This window comes from Hyperoodon ampullatus (assembly GCF_949752795.1).
Source record: "Hyperoodon ampullatus genome assembly, chromosome: 12".
Classification (NCBI taxonomy): Eukaryota; Metazoa; Chordata; class Mammalia; order Artiodactyla; family Ziphiidae; genus Hyperoodon; species Hyperoodon ampullatus.
In genome coordinates this window covers 22,062,122-22,083,543 of record NC_136925.1, presented here as the reverse complement: position 1 = coordinate 22,083,543, position 21,422 = coordinate 22,062,122, and the positions used below count along the sequence as shown (strand labels likewise).

The window sequence follows — 21,422 nt, the reverse complement described above, 5'->3', positions numbered from 1 at the left end:
TAGTGGTAGTCTATACCGCTGTCCACACTTCCTTAAAAATACTCTCGTATGTGGCTTCATGCCATTTCTTCTCCATCTCACTCAAGCTTTTCGTCTTCTACTAGCCATGAAGTTCAGAGTTTCTAAAGGCTCAGTATGCTGGACCTTCATTTTTTACCATGCTCTCTGCTCTCTCCCTTGAAATTTCTTCCACACTTGAGTTATCTCCTGTAAGCCTGACTCAGACTTTTGATTTCTATTTAAGCTCCAGATTTGTTTATCTAATTGCCCACCCTGATATCACCTTTTAAATTTCTCAGAAACACCAGAAACTCAGTATACTTTGAAGCTGAACTCCATCCCTACTCCCCAAACAAACAAGCCAACATACAAACTGTACAAAATGATCCTTTCCCAACATTTCATCCCTCAGTTGCTTATATGCAGTTACTTGAGTGAGAAATCTAGATGTCATCTTTGACGCCTTTCCTTCTTTTATCCCTCTAATCCATCTCCAAGTCTTGCTTTATCTCCTAAATCTCTCTTAAATTATTCCCTTTTCTCTCCATTACCACTGCCACACTCCAGTGTGACTTGTCATTCACTGCCTCTTGCCTGGACCACTGCAGCGGTGTCCTAACTGGTCCTGCAGCCTCCACTTTATCCCCCTCCAGTCTTTTCTTCATGCCATATCCAGAGTGGTCTTCCTCCTTAATCTCTAGTGATTTTCCCTTGTTTTCAGGTTAAAGACCAAACCTAGATTTGAAGCCACCTTACTCTCTTCTTTATCCCATGCTGCCTTTTTGTTTCCCCTTGTGTTTTGCTGTTGATGTGAAAGTAACTGATATTTTTATTTCAAGGTGACTTAATTATATTACTTTATTCATAAACAGTGTTTTAAAAAATTGAAGTATAAGTTATACTTGCCAAAATATTTAAATATTTTGAGAAAAATGGGTATTTTCTTTGAAGAAGAAATTGGCTGTTTTCTTTAAAGAAGAAATTGGCTGTTTATTTTAATATGAACCTCTAGTCTTTCTAAGGCTTAAACCTCAAACTTTGAACAAACTGAGGTGATCATTTTTAAAAAGAAGTATCTTCAGATTGAATTTTCCATCTGGTTATTAGTCTATACCATAAACCAGATAGGTTTTATTAGACCCTTATATATAAGGTTTTCAGTCTTACGATTTCATTGACATTTTGAATTGCTAATCTTTTGTGGTTTGTTACTAAAAATGAATATTTTAAGTTGGCCGTTTGGCATTTTAATATGCTATAGGTAGTACATCTTTTACTTGACAGCTATTAGATCTTTCAGTTTAATTTATAAAGTTGATAATCCTTGTTTGTTTACTAGCTTTTGCAAGCGGTTTTAATGATTTATGTAGCATAGTAAATTTTTATTTGTAGTGATGATTGATTTCTAACCTTTTAAAAATCATATTTGATTTTACTTTTGTCATCTGGAGACACATTTCTAGATAAGAATTTTTGTGCCATTAATAATCCCTCACTATGAAATAAAAGCAGAATTATATGTAATGAATTGCAAAATAGAGGTGGTAATAAAAACTTGAAATATTTTCTTTGTTTTATTAAAATAAGACTTTTTCTTGTTTTATCTGCCAGCTATATTGTGATTAGTAAAACATAGAATTCTTTCTGTATTGAGTTTAGAGTATTTACTCTCAAGCAATAGTGATATAATTGTTTTTTTATGTTTTCATCACTATCTTGATTTTCTGTAAGGTGGGTTAGCTTGGTTTTATGTTTCACCCATTGATCAATTTGCATGTAAATTGAGTCAGCTTTGATTTTAATATTGCTTTCTTGTGAAATATTAATGTTTTTATTAAGTCTTTACTACTGCCAGGTATATTGAATGTTATGGATAGATTGTAAAATGAAAATTGGAATTAGTCTAATGTCTTGTCTTGAAGTACATGACGAATTAGAGTGGTTTTCCTCTGTAGCAGAGATGGTTACCATGGTGAGAGCTTCTGTTGCCATGACATTTGCTTGCACATTTTGATAGGTCTTCAATTGAAGAAGGGCTCTGTTTCCTGGCAGACTGGAAAAGTGTCATTCTATCTTTCCCCCAAATATGTTATTTTTTTAATTGAAAAATATGTAATAATTTCCAAGGAATTGTAATAGTGAACTGCCAAGGAAGAAGATACACCTTGTTTATTTTTAATTTTTTTTCCTTAATCAACCTTTGGAACACAGCAAAATATTCTTAGCTTGCTTTTGTGTAAGGAAGAAGAAAAGAGAAGAATATTATTGTTCTAGCTTTCTTAATAAATAAAACATTTGCTTTTCCATTGAATTTTATTGACAAAATCAACAGCTGAAGAGGAATAATTTGTATTCAGCCTCAGCTAGATATAGATATGTACTGTTACTGTACAACAAAAAGACACTGCTAATGATGATGTATTGCTGGCAGAGAAAAGGAGAAATAAATGTAAATAAGGACTTCACAAAATGAAGGAATCAGTGAATTCCAAGAAGGTAAATATATAAAGTGCAAAATCAGTTTTCATATAAATGATACATGTTAAACACAGTGAATTAAGGATAGTTCTTTTTTATTGATAACATTTAATATTGAAAAATTAATGGTAGATTTTTAAAAATTTGTGTTTTACAGTGGTATATTTTTAATTTGAATTTTAACTAGATAATACAGACATTTAACATGTAGCAAGAAAAATACAGAGAAGAAAGTCTCCCTCTCCTTCTTCTCGCCTCCCTCAATTATCTACTGTTGTTTGTTTTTAACTTATCTTCTCATAGTTTCTTTATGCATTTATAAGTAAATACAAATTTGTTAATACATTTTTATTCCCACTCCACTTTTCAAGGAAGGTAGCACATTATTTTGCACTTTGCTTTGTCCAGCCATGTACTTTTTTTTTTTTGCGGTACACGGGCCTGTCACTGTTGTGGCCCCTCCCGTTGTGGAGCACAGGCTCCGGACGCGCAGGCTCAGCGGCCATGGCTCATGGGCCCAGCCGCTCCGTGGCATGTGGGATCTCCCCGGACCGGGGCACGAACCCGCGTCCCCTGCATCGGCAGGCGGACTCTCAACCACTGCGCCACCAGGGAAGCCCCCAGCCATGTATTTTAATGTATATTTTGTTAGTGCTCTAATTTGAGCATCTCGGGACATACTGGAATCAGCAGAAGGATAGGGCTTATTATTGATAGCTCCCATCCCTTATGCTTAGGCGAGTTCAGAGTTCTAGGAGGAAATATTTAAAAACATACACTTCGTCAATTTAGAATAAATTTTCCTTTTGTTGTCAAAGTTCATTGATAACTTCAGTGGGGCTTTTTACTGGTAGACCAATTCATTTTGTAAAAGCTGCAAATTGAAGTATTCTGTACTGAGTACATCTTTACACCAGCTGTTTCTTCTGCAACAAACTGTTTTCTTCCTTTCTGTATTACTCCCATTCAGCCTTTGAATATCAAATTAGGTGTGGCTTCCTTGGGGAAGCCCGGCTGATTCGGTGAGTGTGACTCTCCCCTGTGTTCTTACAATGCTCTTCTTCATACCACTACTAGGAGCAGAGAAAATTATTTTAGTGATACTACGCAGCACAGATTAGCAAAAAAGGAGGGTAACGTACTTGATGTATAAAGTAACTAGGCTGCAGATGTTACTTGTATCTAGAGTTTGATTCCCCTATCAGTAGATCACTTTTATTTAGACTCGTGTCCACCAGAGAAGAGGAGAAACTCTGTGAGAATCTGCTAGCTGTCAAAGTTAGTGGAATTTTATACCAGATGGCAGTAGTCTTGGATATTAAGGGAGAATTAATCCTGAGCTTTGGAATATATTAGCTCATGCCTTCATCTGATAAATTGGGTGTCTACTGTATGTTATACACATTGCTGAGTAAGAAATAATACAACTGGATAAAGGCAGGGTTTCTGCCCTCAAAGGGCTATGAAGAAGCTCGACCCTGCAGCAGTGTGAGAAGAGTGCAGACTGATGGAGTGGCAGAGGCACCGTGGTGGGCCCAGCGAGTAGGGCCAGGATACTTTGGGAGATGGGGCCTGTGCGGAGATGAGACAGGACAGACGGTTCAGTAGGCTTTCAGTGGGGTCTGAGTGGGAGAGGAGAGGTAAGTGGTTTAGGTGCTGAGGTTTATTCCGTTGTCTGAGCGCCCTCTTCCCACGAGACACGGCATTGCCAGTTGCTTGTTCCTCCTACTCACTGCTCCACACAGAACTGGGCTAAAAGTAATTAGAAAACAACTGACTTAAAATTGGTTCCTTTTGGAACAGTTTTATAACATGAGATCATCTAACCCAACCTTTCATCATTTGCTTTCGGACAAATGATAGAAATATGTACTTTTTGTTAATAGTGGAAAGATTTCTGTATTACTGTGATTTGGGAATGTTTTGGACAAGTCTAACGATTTGGGTTATTCTTACTCAGGTCTATTAACTGGTCTTGCTACTAACTGGGTATTTTCATTTACCTTGTCTTTACACCCATTTCCTTACTGGTTAAAGTTTAATTTCATGTGTAGTTATATGGAACTGCCCAGACATGGAAAGTAAAGCTGAAGTTGCAGAGGTCTTTGTGTAACTGTATTTTTTCAGAAATTATTTCATTAGAAATGTAAGCTACAGGTTATTTTATATTAGAACAACAGCAAGAAGAAATTAGACTTGTGAATCAGATAATAGAAATAGTCATATGAATGTATTTTTGAGTAAGTTGTCCAACCCAAATAAGCCAAGAAATTGTATTAATTCTCTAATATTAAATTGTACTCTCAAATCACAACTTCACTTTCCGTAAGTAGTAGTACAACTTTCATAAGCAGATGAGAAATGTCAGCAAGCTTTTGAAAAAGGAATTCTCCGTTTTCTTCCCCTGCTTCTTTCTATGATACCTCTCCCTACTATCTTTACCAAGTTTGTGACTTTTTAGAAATGAAATACCAAGGGGTTGCCTTGAGCTATTTTTTTTATAGGAGATCGACTCTTCACCTCCTCTACATCAACAAGAACAGCATAGAGCACTGGGCCAATTTAGTCTCAGAAAACTTGAGCAAACTTCCCCTCAACTCAGGTATATTTGTGTTCTCATTGCGTAGAACTTTCTTGTAGCCTAATTATTCTTCAAAATTCAATTCATGCATTTTTCTTATTCAAGAAAACTTCCTTTACCCCTGCCCCCTGATTTTCATGTTTCTCTGTTGTTCTTCCTCAGCAACTTTGTTTGTGTTCATTTGAGTACTCCTCTAATCTCTCTTGGAGGTTATATTAAAAGCCTCCCTGTGGTTGAGCCCACTGTCTTGGGAGAATTTGTATCTTCCCCAACTAGTATGGTACTAGGCACATAGTAGGTAGTTAGTGTTGATTAGGGACTTTACCTCCATACAGGATATTTATGTGTCTTGTTTTGCAAAATAGGTGTTTGTTATTTGCTTCTCAGTGAAACATGGGCAAAAGGATATAATCAAGTCAATAAATCTAGAGTTGTTTTACTTTTCTGTCCAGTAGAATTACCAAAGAGGATTTTTTCTGCTTTCTTTAAAACAAAATTCTAGAAAAACGACAAAAATTAAACAAATATATGCTAAGGCCAGGGATCTTTCCTAGCTTCAGGATGTGATCCTTCTGAAGAGGACAGTATGTCTCAGATTTCAGTGCAGGGCCTGGAATGTATATTACGATAACATAACTGCTCACATTTTACTAGTGGAAATGATAGAGTAGTATGGGCTACAAAGCATTTTAGGTATCTCTGGTTTAGATATCCTGTTTTTAGGCAAGCAAAATGCTATTGTTGCATTTTTACAAGTGAAATAGATGAAGCCCACACTTTGAATTTGCTTTGAATCATGAAGATACTAGTTAGTAGAGGCAAAGAAGAACCAGATATCCTGTCCTCTTTGTTGTTATTACTACTAGTTTCCTTTAGATCAGTTTCTCAACTTTGGTACCAGTGACCATTTTGGGTTGGATAATTCTTTGCTGTGTACAGCTGTCCTGTGCGTTGTAGGATGTTTAGAAACATCCCTGGCTTCTACCCACTAGATGGCAGTAGCTCACCCTTCTCTCCCCAGTGTAACAACCAAAAATGTAGGCATTGCCAAATATCCCCTGGGGGGGGTAAAATCTCTAATTGAGAACCACTGTTTTGTATAGCAGGTATATCACTTCTGCCTCCATTTCATTTTCTTTTAGTTTTAGAGGACTTCTTTGGCACATGGCCATCCTGTACCTCTAAGCCAGGTTCTGCTCTCATTTGGTAAACACTTCCTTAAGCATCTTACTTGGTTGCCTGACATCTGCATTCATTACATTTTTTCTTTTTAAAGATAATAATGGACATCTCAGGTAATGTTGGTAATTGCTTTCAGACATAATCTATCTCTCATTTTTTATTGGACAACTCACCTGGTAAAATCAGATTTGCTTCTATAGAACTAAGTATTATATGTATCAATTAAATATAGCTTTGATAATTATTTTACTCTAGATACATGCTGGTGAATTTAATGAAATTAAAACGCATTACTCCCTAATTATACATTGGAAAATGTAGCTTGAAAGGATGTTTTTGTACCCTTGTTTATATTCAGCAAGATTCTGTATTTCAAGTTTGAGGACTCACAAATATTTATATTTAAAATGCTTAATTCCCTGTATTATATAATATCTTTGACCTTATTATTTTGGGGAACTTGAAAAAAGGATTTTTAAATAGTTATTGATATACATACTCTTTTGTGACTGGTGCTAATTTAAGTCATTTCATAATCTAAAATATTCTATTTAAACATATAAATTTAAAAATACCTGAGGCTAATATTTTATAAGTTAAAAATTTTTTCACTTTATTTTTTAAATTTTTTATCAAGTATTTATTGAGTATTTTACTAATTGTTTTGTAGGCACATGATTAGACATGATTTTACTGAAGTAGAATTTACATTCGAACAGGTATTTAAATACATTTTACTCATGGGATCTATGTTGTTGCATTTATATTCGGTAATTCAGAACTACAGTATTATTATTATTTTTTTTGTGGTATGCGGGCCTCTCACTGCTGTGGCCTCTCCCGTTGCGGAGCACAGGCTCCGGACGCGCAGGCTCAGCGGCCACGGCTCACGGGCCCAGCCGCTCCGCGGCATGTGGGATCCTCCTGGACCAGGGCACGAACCCGTGTCCCCTGCATCGGCAGGCGGACTCCCAACCACTGCGCCACCAGGGAAGCCCCAGTATTTTTAAAATATAATTTCCTAAAAATTTTTGTCAGGCATTTCATTGATTTTCATAAAGTTGCTTTGAAATTCTCAGTCATGTCAAGTCTAGGTTTTCAGATTAATATAAATGGTTTGGTGTACAGTCAGATGAGGAATGACTTATGCACTTGAACTATTGCTGTGTAAAAGCAGAAGAGTCAGTATATGCTATTCTCCATTAGATGATTTCCAGAGAGAAGAATGTGAAGGATAGTTAGTAGCTATTTTACAAATAATATTATATTAAAATTACGTTTAGAATTTGTTATTAGGTACCCATTATGAAATATTTTAAAGCTGTACAATCATTAACATTTCCTAGATTTAATAACTTAGATTGGTATTGGTTTTCTAAGTGGTCTCGTACTCATAGTCGTATAAATGAATAGGGAACAGAAGTAAATGATGGTTTGTTTGTACATGTGACATTCCCTTGGCAGCCGCTGTGAGTGGGGTTGGTGTGGGATGCTGAGACTCCTTTCTCCCCTCACTCCTTTTTACCCTTCACTACCATAGGGAACCACTCTTACTAAAAGGTCTGTGATGTTTCTGTCAGACAGACTTTATTAGAAAAAAGACTAAATTTTATTATTATTTTTATTAATGGGGTCACGACTGGAAAATTTAGCAGTTTAACATTTATAAAAACATTTATATTCAGTAAGTCTAAAGAGGTTTATTTGTGATCATCCTGAAGGACATGTGTTACCTAAATGTATCTCTCAGGGCAAATAAATGGACAGAAACTTCCACTGAAATATTATATATTTGATTTTATATTCATTCATGTTTAAGCACAAGCCTTGGGGGAAAATAGTGTGCATTATGTTCTTAAATTTGCTACAGATAAAATGTCTTTCCCATCAACTCCAGTGGTTTGTCTTTCTTAGCAAAACTTGTTATACTGAATTTGCAATTATATGGACTTCTGTTTGAAGTAAGAGATTCAATGACTAGGGTTTTTGCATTTTTTCCTCAAATTTATAAAAATCTGTTAAAATGCAATTTGACTCGTATATCTAAAAAATATTAGTAATGAGAACACTGAGCAGTTTTTCCTTCCTGAGTATCTTTCTCATAATATGGCCCCGTCCCCCATAATGCCCTCGCTGAATTGACATACTTTCCTCTCCTTCAGGAGATTCTATATTTTTCTACCCAAGTGTTTTGCTCATATTTACGTCATGGTATAAGTCTGCATTCGTGAATATTACCCATTATTCAAAGCTTTCAATCTTCATTCCTCTATAATAAGTCCATAGCCACCAAAGTAAAAGATTTTCTCTTTTTACTGTGTTCTAGAATAATTTAAAACACTTTTTTCCTATGCTGTAGTCTCTTTGATTAGATGGACAATGTTGTACAACCATTTCCACAACTTTTCCATCAGTGCAAAGAGAAGTTTTGTAACCATTAAGCAATAACGCTCCTTCCACCCACCCCCTCAATGCCCCCCCACCTCCACCTCCTGCCCTTGGTACCGCTAATCTACTTTCTGTCACTATGAATTTGCCTATTGCGGATATTTCATACAGGTGGAATCATACTATTTTTATCCCTTTGTGTCTGGCTTATTTCACTTAGCATAGTGTTTTTGAGGATCATTCATTTTGTAGCACGTGTCAGGACTTCATTCTTTTTTGTGGCAGAATGATATTCCATTGTATGTATATACTACATTTTGTTTACCCATTTATATGGTGATGGAAACCTAGGTTGTAGACATGTCAGTATCTGGGTCCCTGTTTCCAATTTTTTTGCTCTACCATGTGCAGAGTCATATGGTAATTCTGTGTTTCAAATTCAGTCTTTGAGGAACTGTCAAATTATTATCCATAGTGGCTGGATCATTTTATATTCCTTACAGCAACATACATTGTTAACTAATTTCTTCACATCCTCTCCAACACTTGTTATTTTCCTCTAAAAAAAAAAAATTACAGCCACCCATATGAAGTAGTATCTCATTATGATTTTGATTTACATTTCCCTCATGGCTAATGATACTGAGCATCTTTTTACGTGCTTATTCACCATTTGTATCTCTTCTATGGAAGAACTGGGTATTCAAGTTCTTTGACGGTTTTAAAAATTGGGTTGTCTTTGTTGTTGAGTTATAGGAGTTCTTTATGTATTTTGGATATTAAACCCTTATCAGGTATATGATTTGCACATTTTTTCCATTCTGTAGGTTATCTTTTCACTTTCTTGATATCTTGTGATGCACAAGTTTTTTAGTTTTGATAAAGTCCAGTTTATTTTTTTTTATTGCTTGTGCTTTTGATGTCATATCTAACAATTCACCACCAAATCCAAGATCATGAAAATTTACCCCTGTGTTTTCTTTTAAGAGTTTTATGGTTTTAGCTGTTATATTTAGGGCATTGGTCCATTTTTAGTTAGTGTTTGTATATGATGGGAGATAGGGTTCCAAACGTCATTCTTTTACTTGTGGAAATCCAGCTGTTCCAGCATCATTTGTTGAAGAGAGTATTCTCTCACCGTTGAATGGACTTGGCATCCTTGTAAAAAAAAATCAATTGGCTATTGGCTGTCAATGTATGAGTTTATTTCTGTACTCTCAGTTTTATTCCATTGGTTTAAATGTCTGTCCTTATGTCAACACCTCCGTTTTGATTACTGTAGCTTTATAGTAAGTTTTGAAATTGGAAAGTGTGAGTCATAACTTTGTGTTGTTCTTTTTTCAAGATTGTTTTGGCTCTTCAGGGTCTCTTGTAACTGCATATGAATTTGAGTATTGGCTTTCCTATTTCTGTTAAAAAGAAAAAGTTGTTGGAATTTTGATAGGGATTGCATTGAATCTATAGATTGCTTTGAGTAGTATTGACAGTTTAGCAATATTAATTCTTCTTAATGGGTGTTCTGAGACCAGTCCCAGTGTGGAGGGGGTTTTCCACACCAGCAAGCACTTCTCTGACACCAGCTGGGTGTCCTACAATTCAACTCAATTCTGACACTGTCTACCCAGTGATAGCGTCAGATTCAACAGGTTGAGGGCTCTTCAAAACTGTACTGCTTCCAGTTTCCCCACCGTCCCCCACCCCTTAACTTCAGATGCCAGTTGCAAATTCATGTTATTACCTGTGCTTCTAGTTGACTAGCTGTAGATTGGAGGTTCCAAGGACCCTCTCCTTGGCCTTCAGACACCAGTTAAATTCCAGGTTGTTACCGGTACTTCTTACCACCTGACTATAAATCAGAAGTTCCCATGACCCCCTTGTCAGGTTCAATTAGTTTGCTAGGGTGGCTCACAGTACTCAGAAAAATATATTACTTAACTAGATTACTGGTTTATTATAAAAGGATGAAATTCAGGAATAGCCAGAGGAAATAGATACATAAGGCAAGGCATGGGGGAGGGGCGTGGAACTTCCGTGCCCTTTCGAGGCACCCCCTCTTCCTGAATATCCATGTGTTCACCAACCCAGAAACTTTCTGAACCCCGTTTTTCTTTTTTGGTTTTTATGGAGCCTTGATTACACAGGCATGATTGATGAAACCATTGGCCACTGGCAATTGATCCAACTTCTAGCCCCCCTCCCCAGAGGTCAGAGGGGTGGGACTGAAAGTTCCAACCCTCTGATCACTTGGTTGGCTCCTGGCAACTAGTCCCCATCCCTAAGGGCTACCTCAAAGTCACCTCATTAACATAATAAAAGACCCTTATCACTCTCTTCACTTTGGAGATTCCAAGGGTTTTAGGAGCTCTGTGCCAGAAGTGGGGATGAAGACCAAATGTATATTTATTATAAATCACAATGTCACTTTTCCTATCTATGAATATGGGATGTCTTTGCATTTTTAGGTCTTTTTAAACTTTTTCAGTAATGTTTTGTAGTTTTCAGTATATAGACCATTCATTTCCTTTGTTAAATTTATTCCTAGGTATTTTGTTCTTTTAGATGCTATTGTAAATGGAATTGATTTCTTAATTTCCTTTCTGGATTATTCATGGCTGTTGTATAGAAACAACCAATTTTTTGCATTGATAATACCACCAAAGTATTACATTATTAGGAAGAAATTTAACAAAAGTTGTGCAAGACCTGTATACCGAAAACTACAAAACATTGCTGAGAGAAATTTTGGAAGACCTAAGTACTAAGTAAATAGAGAGATTTGAAGTGTTCATGAATCAAAAGATTCAGTATTGCTAAGATGTTATTTTTCCCTTAATTGATCTATTAATTTACTGCAGTCTTACTTAAAATCCCAGTAAACTTATTTTTCATAGAAATTGACCAGGTAATTTTAAAGTATATGTGGTGGGCTTCCCTGGTGGCACAGTGGTTAAGAATCTGCCTGCCAGTGCAGGGGACACAGGTTCGAGCCCTGGTCTGGGAAGACCCCACCTGCCGCAGAGCAACTAAGCCCATTCACAACTACTGAGCCTGTGCTCTAGAGCCCGCGCACCATAACGAAGAGTGGTCCCCGCTCGCCGCAACTAGAGAAAGCGTGCACATAGCAAGGAAGACCCAATGCAGCCAAAAATAAAATAAATAAAAAGTAAATAAAATAAAATATATGTGGAAATATAAATGCTACATTAGCTAAGAAAATTTGGAAAAAGAAAAAGTTTGAGGACTTACATAACCTGCTTTCAAAACTTAATATAGAGCTAGAGTTATCAAGACAATATGCTATGAGCAGATAGAAAGGCATATTTATCAATGCAACAGATTAGTAAGAATAGAAATATATCTATATCTATAAACAACTGATTTTTGACAAAGATGTCAAGGCAATTCAGTGAGAGAAGGATAATCTTTTAACAAACGGTGCTGGATGAATTTGATATCCAACTGCCAAACAACAAACAGTCCCTTACTTCACATCTTATAAATAAATTAACCTCAAATGGATCATATACCTAAAAATAAGAGTTAAAACTATAAAATCTCTCTAAGAAAATGTAGTAGAAAATTGCAGTGACCTTAGGATAGGCAAAGATTCCTTAAAGAGGGCACAAAAAGCACAAATTGTAAAAGTTTAAAATTGATGATTTTGAAATGATGCTCAACATCACTAATCATCAGGAAAATGGAAATCAAAACCACACTGAGATATCACCTAACACCATTTAGGGTGGCCATCATCAAAAAGTGAAAAGATAACTTGCTGGTGAGGATGTGGCGAAAAGGGAGCCCTTGTGCACTGTTGGTAGGACTGTAAATTGATATAGCTCTTACGAAAAATAATATGGAGGTTTCTCAGAAAATTAGTAATAGAACTTACATGTCACTCAGCAGTTCCACTTTTGGATATGTATCCGAAAGAAATAAAATCGGCATCTTGAAGAGACACCTGCATTCCCATCTTTACTGCAGCGGTATTCACAGTAGCCAAAATGTGGAAACAACCTAAGTGTCCATCAGTGGATAAATGGATAAAGAAAATAATGGTATACATATACAATGGAATATTATTCGGCCGTAAGAAAGAAGGAAATTCTGCCAATTGTGACAACACGGGTGAACCTGGAGTACATTATGCTAAGTGAAATAAGCTCATATATATATGGAATCTTAAAAAAAAAAAAAGGTCAAACTTAGAGTGTGGAATGGTGGTTACCAGCGGCTGGGGGCTAGGGGAAGAGGGGAGATATTGATCAAAGGGTAGAAACTTTCAGTTATAAGATGAATAAGTTCTGGAAACCTAATGTATAGCATGGTGATTGTGGTTAATAATAAAGTATACTTGAAATTTCCTCAGGGAATAGATCTTAAATGTTCTTACAACGTACACAAAGAATTAACTGTGTGATGATGGATATGTTAATTAGCTTGATTGTGGTAATTATTTCACAGTGTATACATATATCAAAACATCATGTTGTATACCTTAAATTTTTTACTTCTCAATCGTACTTCAGTAAAGTTGGAAAAAATAGTTGATTTTGACTTCATTAAAATATATTCAAAAGAAATTGTTAAGAAAATGAAAAGGCAAGACAAAAACTGGTAGAAAATATTTGCAGTACATGTATCCAAACAAGGCTATTTATCCAGAATATGTAAACAACTCTTCCAGGTCAATTATAAGGAGATAACCCAGTAAAAACAAGGGAAAAATTTTAAACGGACACTTCACCAAAGAAAATACACAGATAGCAGCAAATAAGCAAATTAGAAGATCTTCAACATCTGTCATTTAGAGAAATGCAAATTAAAATTATGAGACATACTTTAGAATTAAAAAGACCGACAATACCTAGTCCTAGGATGGATGTGGAGCAGTTTGATCTCTCATGTATTACTGGTGGGAATGGAAGATGTCACTGCCACTTTGGAAAACGATTTGACAGCTTCTTGTAAAGTTAAACATACATTAACCGTGTGACCCAGCCATTCTACTGCTGGGTATTTACCCAAAAGTTATGAAAACGGATGTCCACACAAATGTTCGGACCAGCATCATTCCTGGTAGCCTAAAAATGGGAACAACCCAGATATCCATCAACTTGTAAATGCATAAACAATTTGTGGTATATGCATAGAAAGGAATCCTGCTCAGTTTAATAAAAAGGAACAAGCTAATATATGCACCATCATATAGCAAAACCTTGTGTAAGAATTTCTTATGAATTCTAGAAAAGGCACAACTATAGTGATAGAAAGAAGGTCACTCTTGCCAGAGAGTTGGTAACAGGGAGCTGACTGCAGCTGTCAAGGGGAAACTTTTTGGGGGTGATTGAAATGCTGTATATCATGATTCTGGCGATTGTTACATGATTGTATCCATTTGACAAAATTCATTAGTTAATTTTATTAATTGTGAATTATCCCACAGTAAATCTATTGAATAAGAAGGAACAAAATTTTTAAAAAATGATCGAACTTCCTTTAAGTTATAGTAGGATTGGAGGGAATAACAGGTTTCATTATTTTTCGAGACTTTCACAAACAAGTGTCTGCATGCTTTGGCAGGAAAAAGAGGCCATCAGTAAGATGGTTGATGTCTAACTTCACTCATCAGTTAAAAATAACAAAAATTATATTCAGAAAAAAAGTAGTGATTTTGCTTAATGAAAAGTAATTGATATTATATTTAATAAATCAAATGTTTAATTTTTAGCTTCATATTAACTATTATCATCATTTTAATTCACTTTAGAAATATAAACCTGGTCGATGTGATGATATTTTGAAATGGAAGCCTCCCAGTTTGAATTCTGTGGATTTTCGCCTAAAGATAACAAGAATGGGAGGAGAAGGGTAAGTATGCCCCTTTGTTTCTCCATGATTTTTACATGAAATAATACCATTTGCATAAGGCTCCACTGTTACTGGGTATTTTACATATACTTTCCAAAAAGAAAGTAAAGTACTTTTATGTATACTTTATGTATGTACCCATAAATCTATCTCATTTTCCCAGATTACTTCTTTGACCTATCACAGCTAACATGTTGGCAGCATCCTTTAAACTTCACTAATTTTAGTCTTAAAAGAAAGTTATTTCTAATATAAAAAAATGAACTTTGTTAAATTGTAAAAGTGAAAATACATTTTACTTGAAAGTAATCCTGTTCAGTGAATTACAAATATAAGATATGATCATTAATATTATAATTAAATGTTTTGAAACAAGCCTTTTTTCCTTTGAAGGAAACTACTTCATGTTTGCACTTGGATAGCAAACACTTATCTATATTTTATTAGGGTAGGGTTTTAATTGTGGAATTACATTACAATTTTTCATTATGTTCATTGTGTTAATTTTTTCATTTATTGGTTAATCTTCATTTTAGACTTCATTGATTGCTATTTTAGAGTAAAAAATGCTTTAGCATGAATATTTTCATTGTTTTTCCAAAGACTTGTTTAATTTTACCTTGTTCCACAATTTTTTATGGCATCCCATATGAGTAAATACATAACAACAAAACAAGAAATGTTTAATCAAGGAAATCATAAAGAGAAAGTAAATAAGATAACGCTGGCAGAGAGGTTAAAAGTGTACCAATGCATGCCATAAAATTCTTTTTACTTGCCAAAGATAAACCACAGGTTTGTTTTTTTGTAGCTAATGGAATGAAGGATATACGATGAGTTATATGAATCCAGATTCCAGAAGATTAAGTCTCAAGAGACTGTATATTTTCAAATAAAGATACTGTGTAGTGTGGTGAATCCTAACTAAAAAAAGAATTTTATTAAGTCATATGGGTATCAGTTTTCAAAAAATAGAGTAGTTAGTATTTTACATCCTTAAGAGTTTGTGACTTAATAGCAAAGTACAGCCAGAACAATTATCTGGGGCCCCAAATAGTGTTGTTTAGGTATTTCACTGTCTATTGGCCAGGTTTAATCCAAGGATAGATAGATAACTTTTGACTGTAGGATTGGATAGAATATGTATATTCTATAGAATAATATAAAAGATTAGATAAGACAAATAATATTGGCAATCTAGAATATCTGTATGCCGGATACTTTTTCAGGAAGGATAATCTTTAGTTTCCTGCTTATCAATACTTATCCAAAAATATTATTTCTCTAATTTAATCTTAGCTATGCATTGGTATTAACATTAATATCAATTAATCTTTTATTAATTATTAACCAATATTATCAATATTATATTATTATAACACTATTAACTACTAATAATATGAATAATTAAATATTATTAATCAATATTTTTTTGAAACTGCCCCCAAACACATTCCCCCTCCCCCCCATATATAAAATATCTTTGGATAAATATTGCTAAGTAGTAAGCTCAAGGTTATTCTTCCTGACAAAGTGTTGGGTATACAGATATTCTGGGTTGCTGGTTCACTTTGGAACCTCCACATCAAAAGTCATGCAAGCTGAGTGTAGGCTTATATGTTTTTCTGGAGGTGGCTTAGAGAAGACCACAGCTCTTCTGAACAGTGGCGGCTGAGGGATTAATTCAGATGGTGCCGCCTGCATCTTCTTCTTCTTTTTTCTTTTCTTAAAAGTCACAGCTGAATATGGTTGTTTGGAAATAAGGCTTCAAAGGTGAAGTAAAGTTTGTTAAATTGCCTCATTACTAAATCTTTTATTTTGCCTAAATGCTGTATTTATAATACTTAGTTAAGGAGTATAAACCCTTGTGTGTTTCTGTTGATTGTTTCATTGAGTTTTGAAAGGTGATTTTGTTTTGCTTTTTACAGATTTAATTCTTAGCAACACTTAAAAGCTATGTGAGGCTAAATGTAGCATGTCCATTTTTCTGTGTTAGAAATGATATTATTAATTTTTTCCTTCCATTTGTCCATTGCACTTAAATATAGCAAAGTGTAATTCAGTTTAGTAGTTTGTCATTTTCTTTTATTCTTAGTATGTTTTAAAATATATATATATTTTAAAATTTTACCTATTTGAATGTCTTTTTGTTAAAAAATGAATTATTTTTGATTCTAGTCCTCTTTAAAACACACCACAATGTCAGCATTTAAGGTGATTTTTTTGGATAGCAATATGCAAGTTAAATTGGTGTAGCTACATGATTTATTTAAGTAACATGGGTATCAGTTTTCAAAAATGGGGTATTTAATATGAAATATAAAATGATAATTATTACATAAAATACATATTATTCAGTTAGCTGGAGTAATACGCTTTTTTTCATGGAGAGAATGTTATGTATTATAGCAGTTTGCACGAAATAAATGAGTTTATATCTAATACTTACGTTAGATGCAGTATGTTAGAGAGCAGCCTGTAATAGTTTGAAAGGAGAGTAGCCATGTCTCTGAATCACAAGAATTGTAGCATGTGATTAATGAAGTGGGGCTAAGATATTAAAATACCATGAGACATGATAATATACGTAGAGAATCCTAAAGATGCTACCAGAAAACTACTAGAGCTAATCAATGAATTTGGTAAAGTAGCAGGATACAAAATTAACGCACAGAAATCTCTTGCATTTCTATATACTAATGATGATAAATCTGAAAGTGAATTAAGAAAACACTCCCATTTACCATTGCAACAAAAAGAATAAAGTATCTAGGAATAAACCTACCTAAGGAGACAAAAGACCTGTATGCAGAAAATTATAAGACACTGATGAAAGAAATTAAAGATGACACAAATAGATGGAGAGATATACCATGTTCTTGGATTGGAAGAATCAACATTGTGAAACTGACTGTACTACCCAAAGCAATCTACAGATTCATGGCAATCCCTACCAAACTACCAATGGCATTTCTCACAGAACTAGAACAAAAAATTTCACAATTTGTATGGAAACACAAAAGACCCCGAACAGCCAAAGCAATCTTGAGAAAGAAAAACGGAGCTGGAGGAATCAGGCTCCCTGACATCAGACTATACTACAAAGCTACAGTAATAAAGACAGTATGGTACTGGCACAAAAACAGATAAATATAGATAAATGGAACAGGGTAGGAAGCCCAGAGATAAACCCACACACATATGGTCACCTTATCTTTGATAAAGGAAGCAAGAATATACAGTGGAGAAAAGACAGCCTCTTCAATAAGTGGTGCTGGGAAACAGACAGCTACATGTAAAAGAATGAACACTCCCTAACACCATACACAAAAATAAACTCAAAATGGATTAAACACCTAAATGTAAGGCCAGACACTATTAAACTCTTAGAGGAAAACATAGGCAGAACACTCTGTGACATAAATCACAGCAAGATCCTTTTTGACCCACCTCCTAGAGAAATGGAAATAAAAATAAACAAATGGGACCTAATGAAACTTAAAAGCTTTTGCACAGCAAAGGAAACCATAAACAAGACCAAAAGACAACCCTCAGAATGGGAGAAAATATTTGCAAATGAAGCAACTGACAAAGGATTAATCTCCAAAATTTACAAGCAGCTCATGCAGCTCAATATCAAAAAAACAAACAACCCAATCCAAAAATGGGCAGAAGACCTAAATAGACGTTTCTCCAACAAAGATATATAGATTACCAACAAACACATGAAAGAATGCTCAACATCATTAATCATTAGAGAAATGCAAATCAAAATTACAATGAGATATCATCTCACAACAGTCAGAATGGCCATCATCAGAAAATTCTACAAAGAATAAATGCTGGAGAGGATGTGGAGAAAAGGGAACCCTCTTGCACTGTTGGTGGGAATGTAAATTGATACAGCCACTGTGGAGAACAGTATGGAGGTTACTTAAAAAACTAAAAATAGAACTATCATACGACCCAGCAATCCCACTACTGGGCATATACCCTGAGAAAACTATAATTCAAAAAGAGTTATGTACCACAATGTTCATCGCAGCTCTATTTACAATAGCCAGGACATGGAAGCAACCTCAGTGTCCATCAGCAGATGAATGGATAAAGAAGATGTGGCCCATATATACAATGGAATATTACTCAGCCATAAAAAGCAACAAAATTGATTTATTTGTAGTGAGGTGGATGGACCTAGAGTCTGTCATACAGAGTGAAGTAAGTCAGAAAGAGAAAAACAAATACCGTATGCTAACACATATATATGGAATCTAAAAAAAAAAAAAAAGTCATGAAGAACCTAGGGGCAAGACGGGAATAAAGACGCAGACCTACTAGAGAATGGACTTGAGGACATGGGGAGGCGGAAGGGTAAGCTGGGACAAAGTGAGAGGGTGGCATGGACATATATACACTACCAAATGTAAAATAGATAGCTAGTGGGAAGCAGCCGCATAGCACAGGGAGATCAGCTTGGTGCTTTGTGACCACCTAGAGGGGTGGGATATGGAGGGTGGGAGGGAGGGAGGGAGACACAAGAGGGAAGAGATATGGGGATATATGTATATGTAGAACTGATTCACTTTGTTATAAAGCGGAAACTAACCCACCATTGTAAAGCAATTATACTCCAATAAAGATGTTTAAAAAAAGAAAAAAAAAAGAAAACCATGAGACAAATTAATTTCTTTTCTTGATTGTGTTCCTAATATTTCTACAAAGCTTAGTATGGTGTAGAATGTCTTGAAAGGTATAATGTGAATACCAATCTTTGAAAATGCAGTGATTTTTTTTTTATGATGTCTTAGGCTTTCAAAGTATGGTTTTGAATCTCCCTTAGCTGCTGCAATAAAGTGGTTATAGTATAGATTCTTGTTGGATTAAAATTTAATGCAAATAGAAAAATCTATTAACTGTCCTGTTGATGGCACTTAAAATCTAAACTTTGCTCTTTTCCCTCCTTATAGTACCATTTCTGAAAATTCAAGGTATATTAACTTAATGTTGATTTATCATGGCCTAAAATAACTCGTGTATATCTTAGCAGTTTACATTGTGTTGACCTTTACAGACATACAATTCAGATTTTCAACTGAAAGCTATACATTGCTTTAAAATTATTGTGGGTTTATATTAACTAATCTCCAACTAAAAATTATTTTTTTTTCTTTTTTATTTTTTTTTAATTTTATTTATTACTTTCTGCTTTATAACAAAGTGAATCAGTCATACATATACATCTGTTCCCACATCCCTTCCCTCATGCATCTCCCTCCCTCCCACCCTCCCCATCCCACCCCTCCAGGCGGTCACAAAGCACCGAGCTGATCTCCCTGTGCTCTGCGGCTGCTTCCCACTATCTATCTACCTTACGTTTGGTAGTGTATATATGTCCATGCCTCTCTTTTGCTTTGTCACAGCTTACCCTTCCCCCTCCCCATATCCTCAAGTCCATTCTCAAGTAGGTCTGTGTCTTTATTCCCGTTTTACCCCTAGGTTCTTCATGACATTTTTTTTTTTTAATTCCATATATATGTGTTAGCATACGGTATTTGTCTTTCTCTTTCTGACTTACTTCACTCTGTATGACAGACTCTAGGTCTATCCACCTCATTACAAATAGCTCAGTTTCGTTTCTTTTTATGGCTGAGTAATATTCCATTGTATATATGTGCCACATCTTCTTTATCCATTCATCCGATGATGGACACTTAGGTTGTTTCCAGCTCCGGGCTATTGTGAATAGAGCTGCAATGAACATTTTGGTACATGTCTCTTTTTGAATTATGGTTTTCTCAGGGTATATGCCTAGTAGTGGGATTGCTGGGTCATATGGTAGTTCTATTTGTAGTTTTTTAAGGAACCTCCATACTGTTCTCCATAGTGGCTGTACCAATTCACATTCCCACCAGCAGTGCAAGAGGGTTCCCTTTTCTCCACACCCTCTCCAGCATTTATTGTTTCTAGATTTCTTGATGATGGCCATTCTGACTGGTGTGAGATGATATCTCATTGTAGTTTTGATTTGCATTTCTCTAATGATTAATGATGTTGAGCATTCTTTCATGTGTTTGTTGGCAGTCTGTATATCTTCTTTGGAGAAATGCCTATTTAAGTCTTCTGCCCATTTTTGGATTGGGTTGTTTGTTTTTTTGCTATTGAGCTGCATGAGCTGTTTATAAATTTTGGAGATTAATCCTTTGTCAGTTGCTTCATTTGCAAATATTTTCTCCCATTCTGAGGGTTGTCTTTTGGTCTTGTTTATGGTTTCCTTTGCTGTGCAAAAGCTTTGACGTTTCATTAGGTCCCATTTGTTTATCTTTGTTTTTATTTCCATTTCTCTAGGAGGTGGGTCCAAAAGGATCTTGCTGTGATTTATGTCATAGAGTGTTCTACCTATGTTTTCCTCTAAGAGTTTGATAGTTTCTGGCCTTACATTTAGGTCTTTAATCCATTTTGAGCTTATTTTTGTGTATGGTGTTAGGGAATGATCTAATCTCATACTTTTACATGTCCCTGTCCAGTTTTCCCAGCACCACTTATTGAAGAGGCTGTCCTTTCTCCACTGTACATTCCTGCCTCCTTTATCGAAGATAAGTTGGCCATATGTGCATGGGTTTATATCTGGGCTTTCTATCCTGATCCACTGATCTATCTTTCTGTTTTTATGCCAGTACCACACTGTCTTAATTACTGTAGCTTTGTAGTATAGTCTAAAGTCAGGGAGCCTGATTCCTCCAGCTCCGTTTTTCGTTCTCAAGATTGCTTTGGCTATTCGGGGTCTTTTGTTTTTCCAAACAAATTTTGAAATTTTTTGTTCTAGTTCTGTGAAAAATGCCAGTGGTAGTTTGATAGGGATTGCATTGAACCTGTAGATTGCTTTGGGTAGTAGAGTCATTTTCACAATATTGATTCTTCCAAT

General features: G+C 35.3%; 1 protein-coding gene across 4 annotated transcripts in view; it reads left to right on the top strand.

The window, feature by feature from the left end:
* RNGTT (RNA guanylyltransferase and 5'-phosphatase) overlaps positions 1–21,422 on the top strand; it is a gene marked incomplete at its 5' end in the record, with an annotated part of 242,019 nt that overhangs the window by 127,679 nt on the left and 92,918 nt on the right. For all 4 annotated transcript variants that reach the window (XM_079716219.1, XM_079716218.1, XM_079716217.1 and 1 more), the window contains one exon: positions 14,400–14,500. In XM_079716219.1, the coding sequence (XP_079572345.1) occupies positions 14,400–14,500 (101 nt within the window). The remainder of the gene's footprint in view (positions 1–14,399; positions 14,501–21,422) is intronic.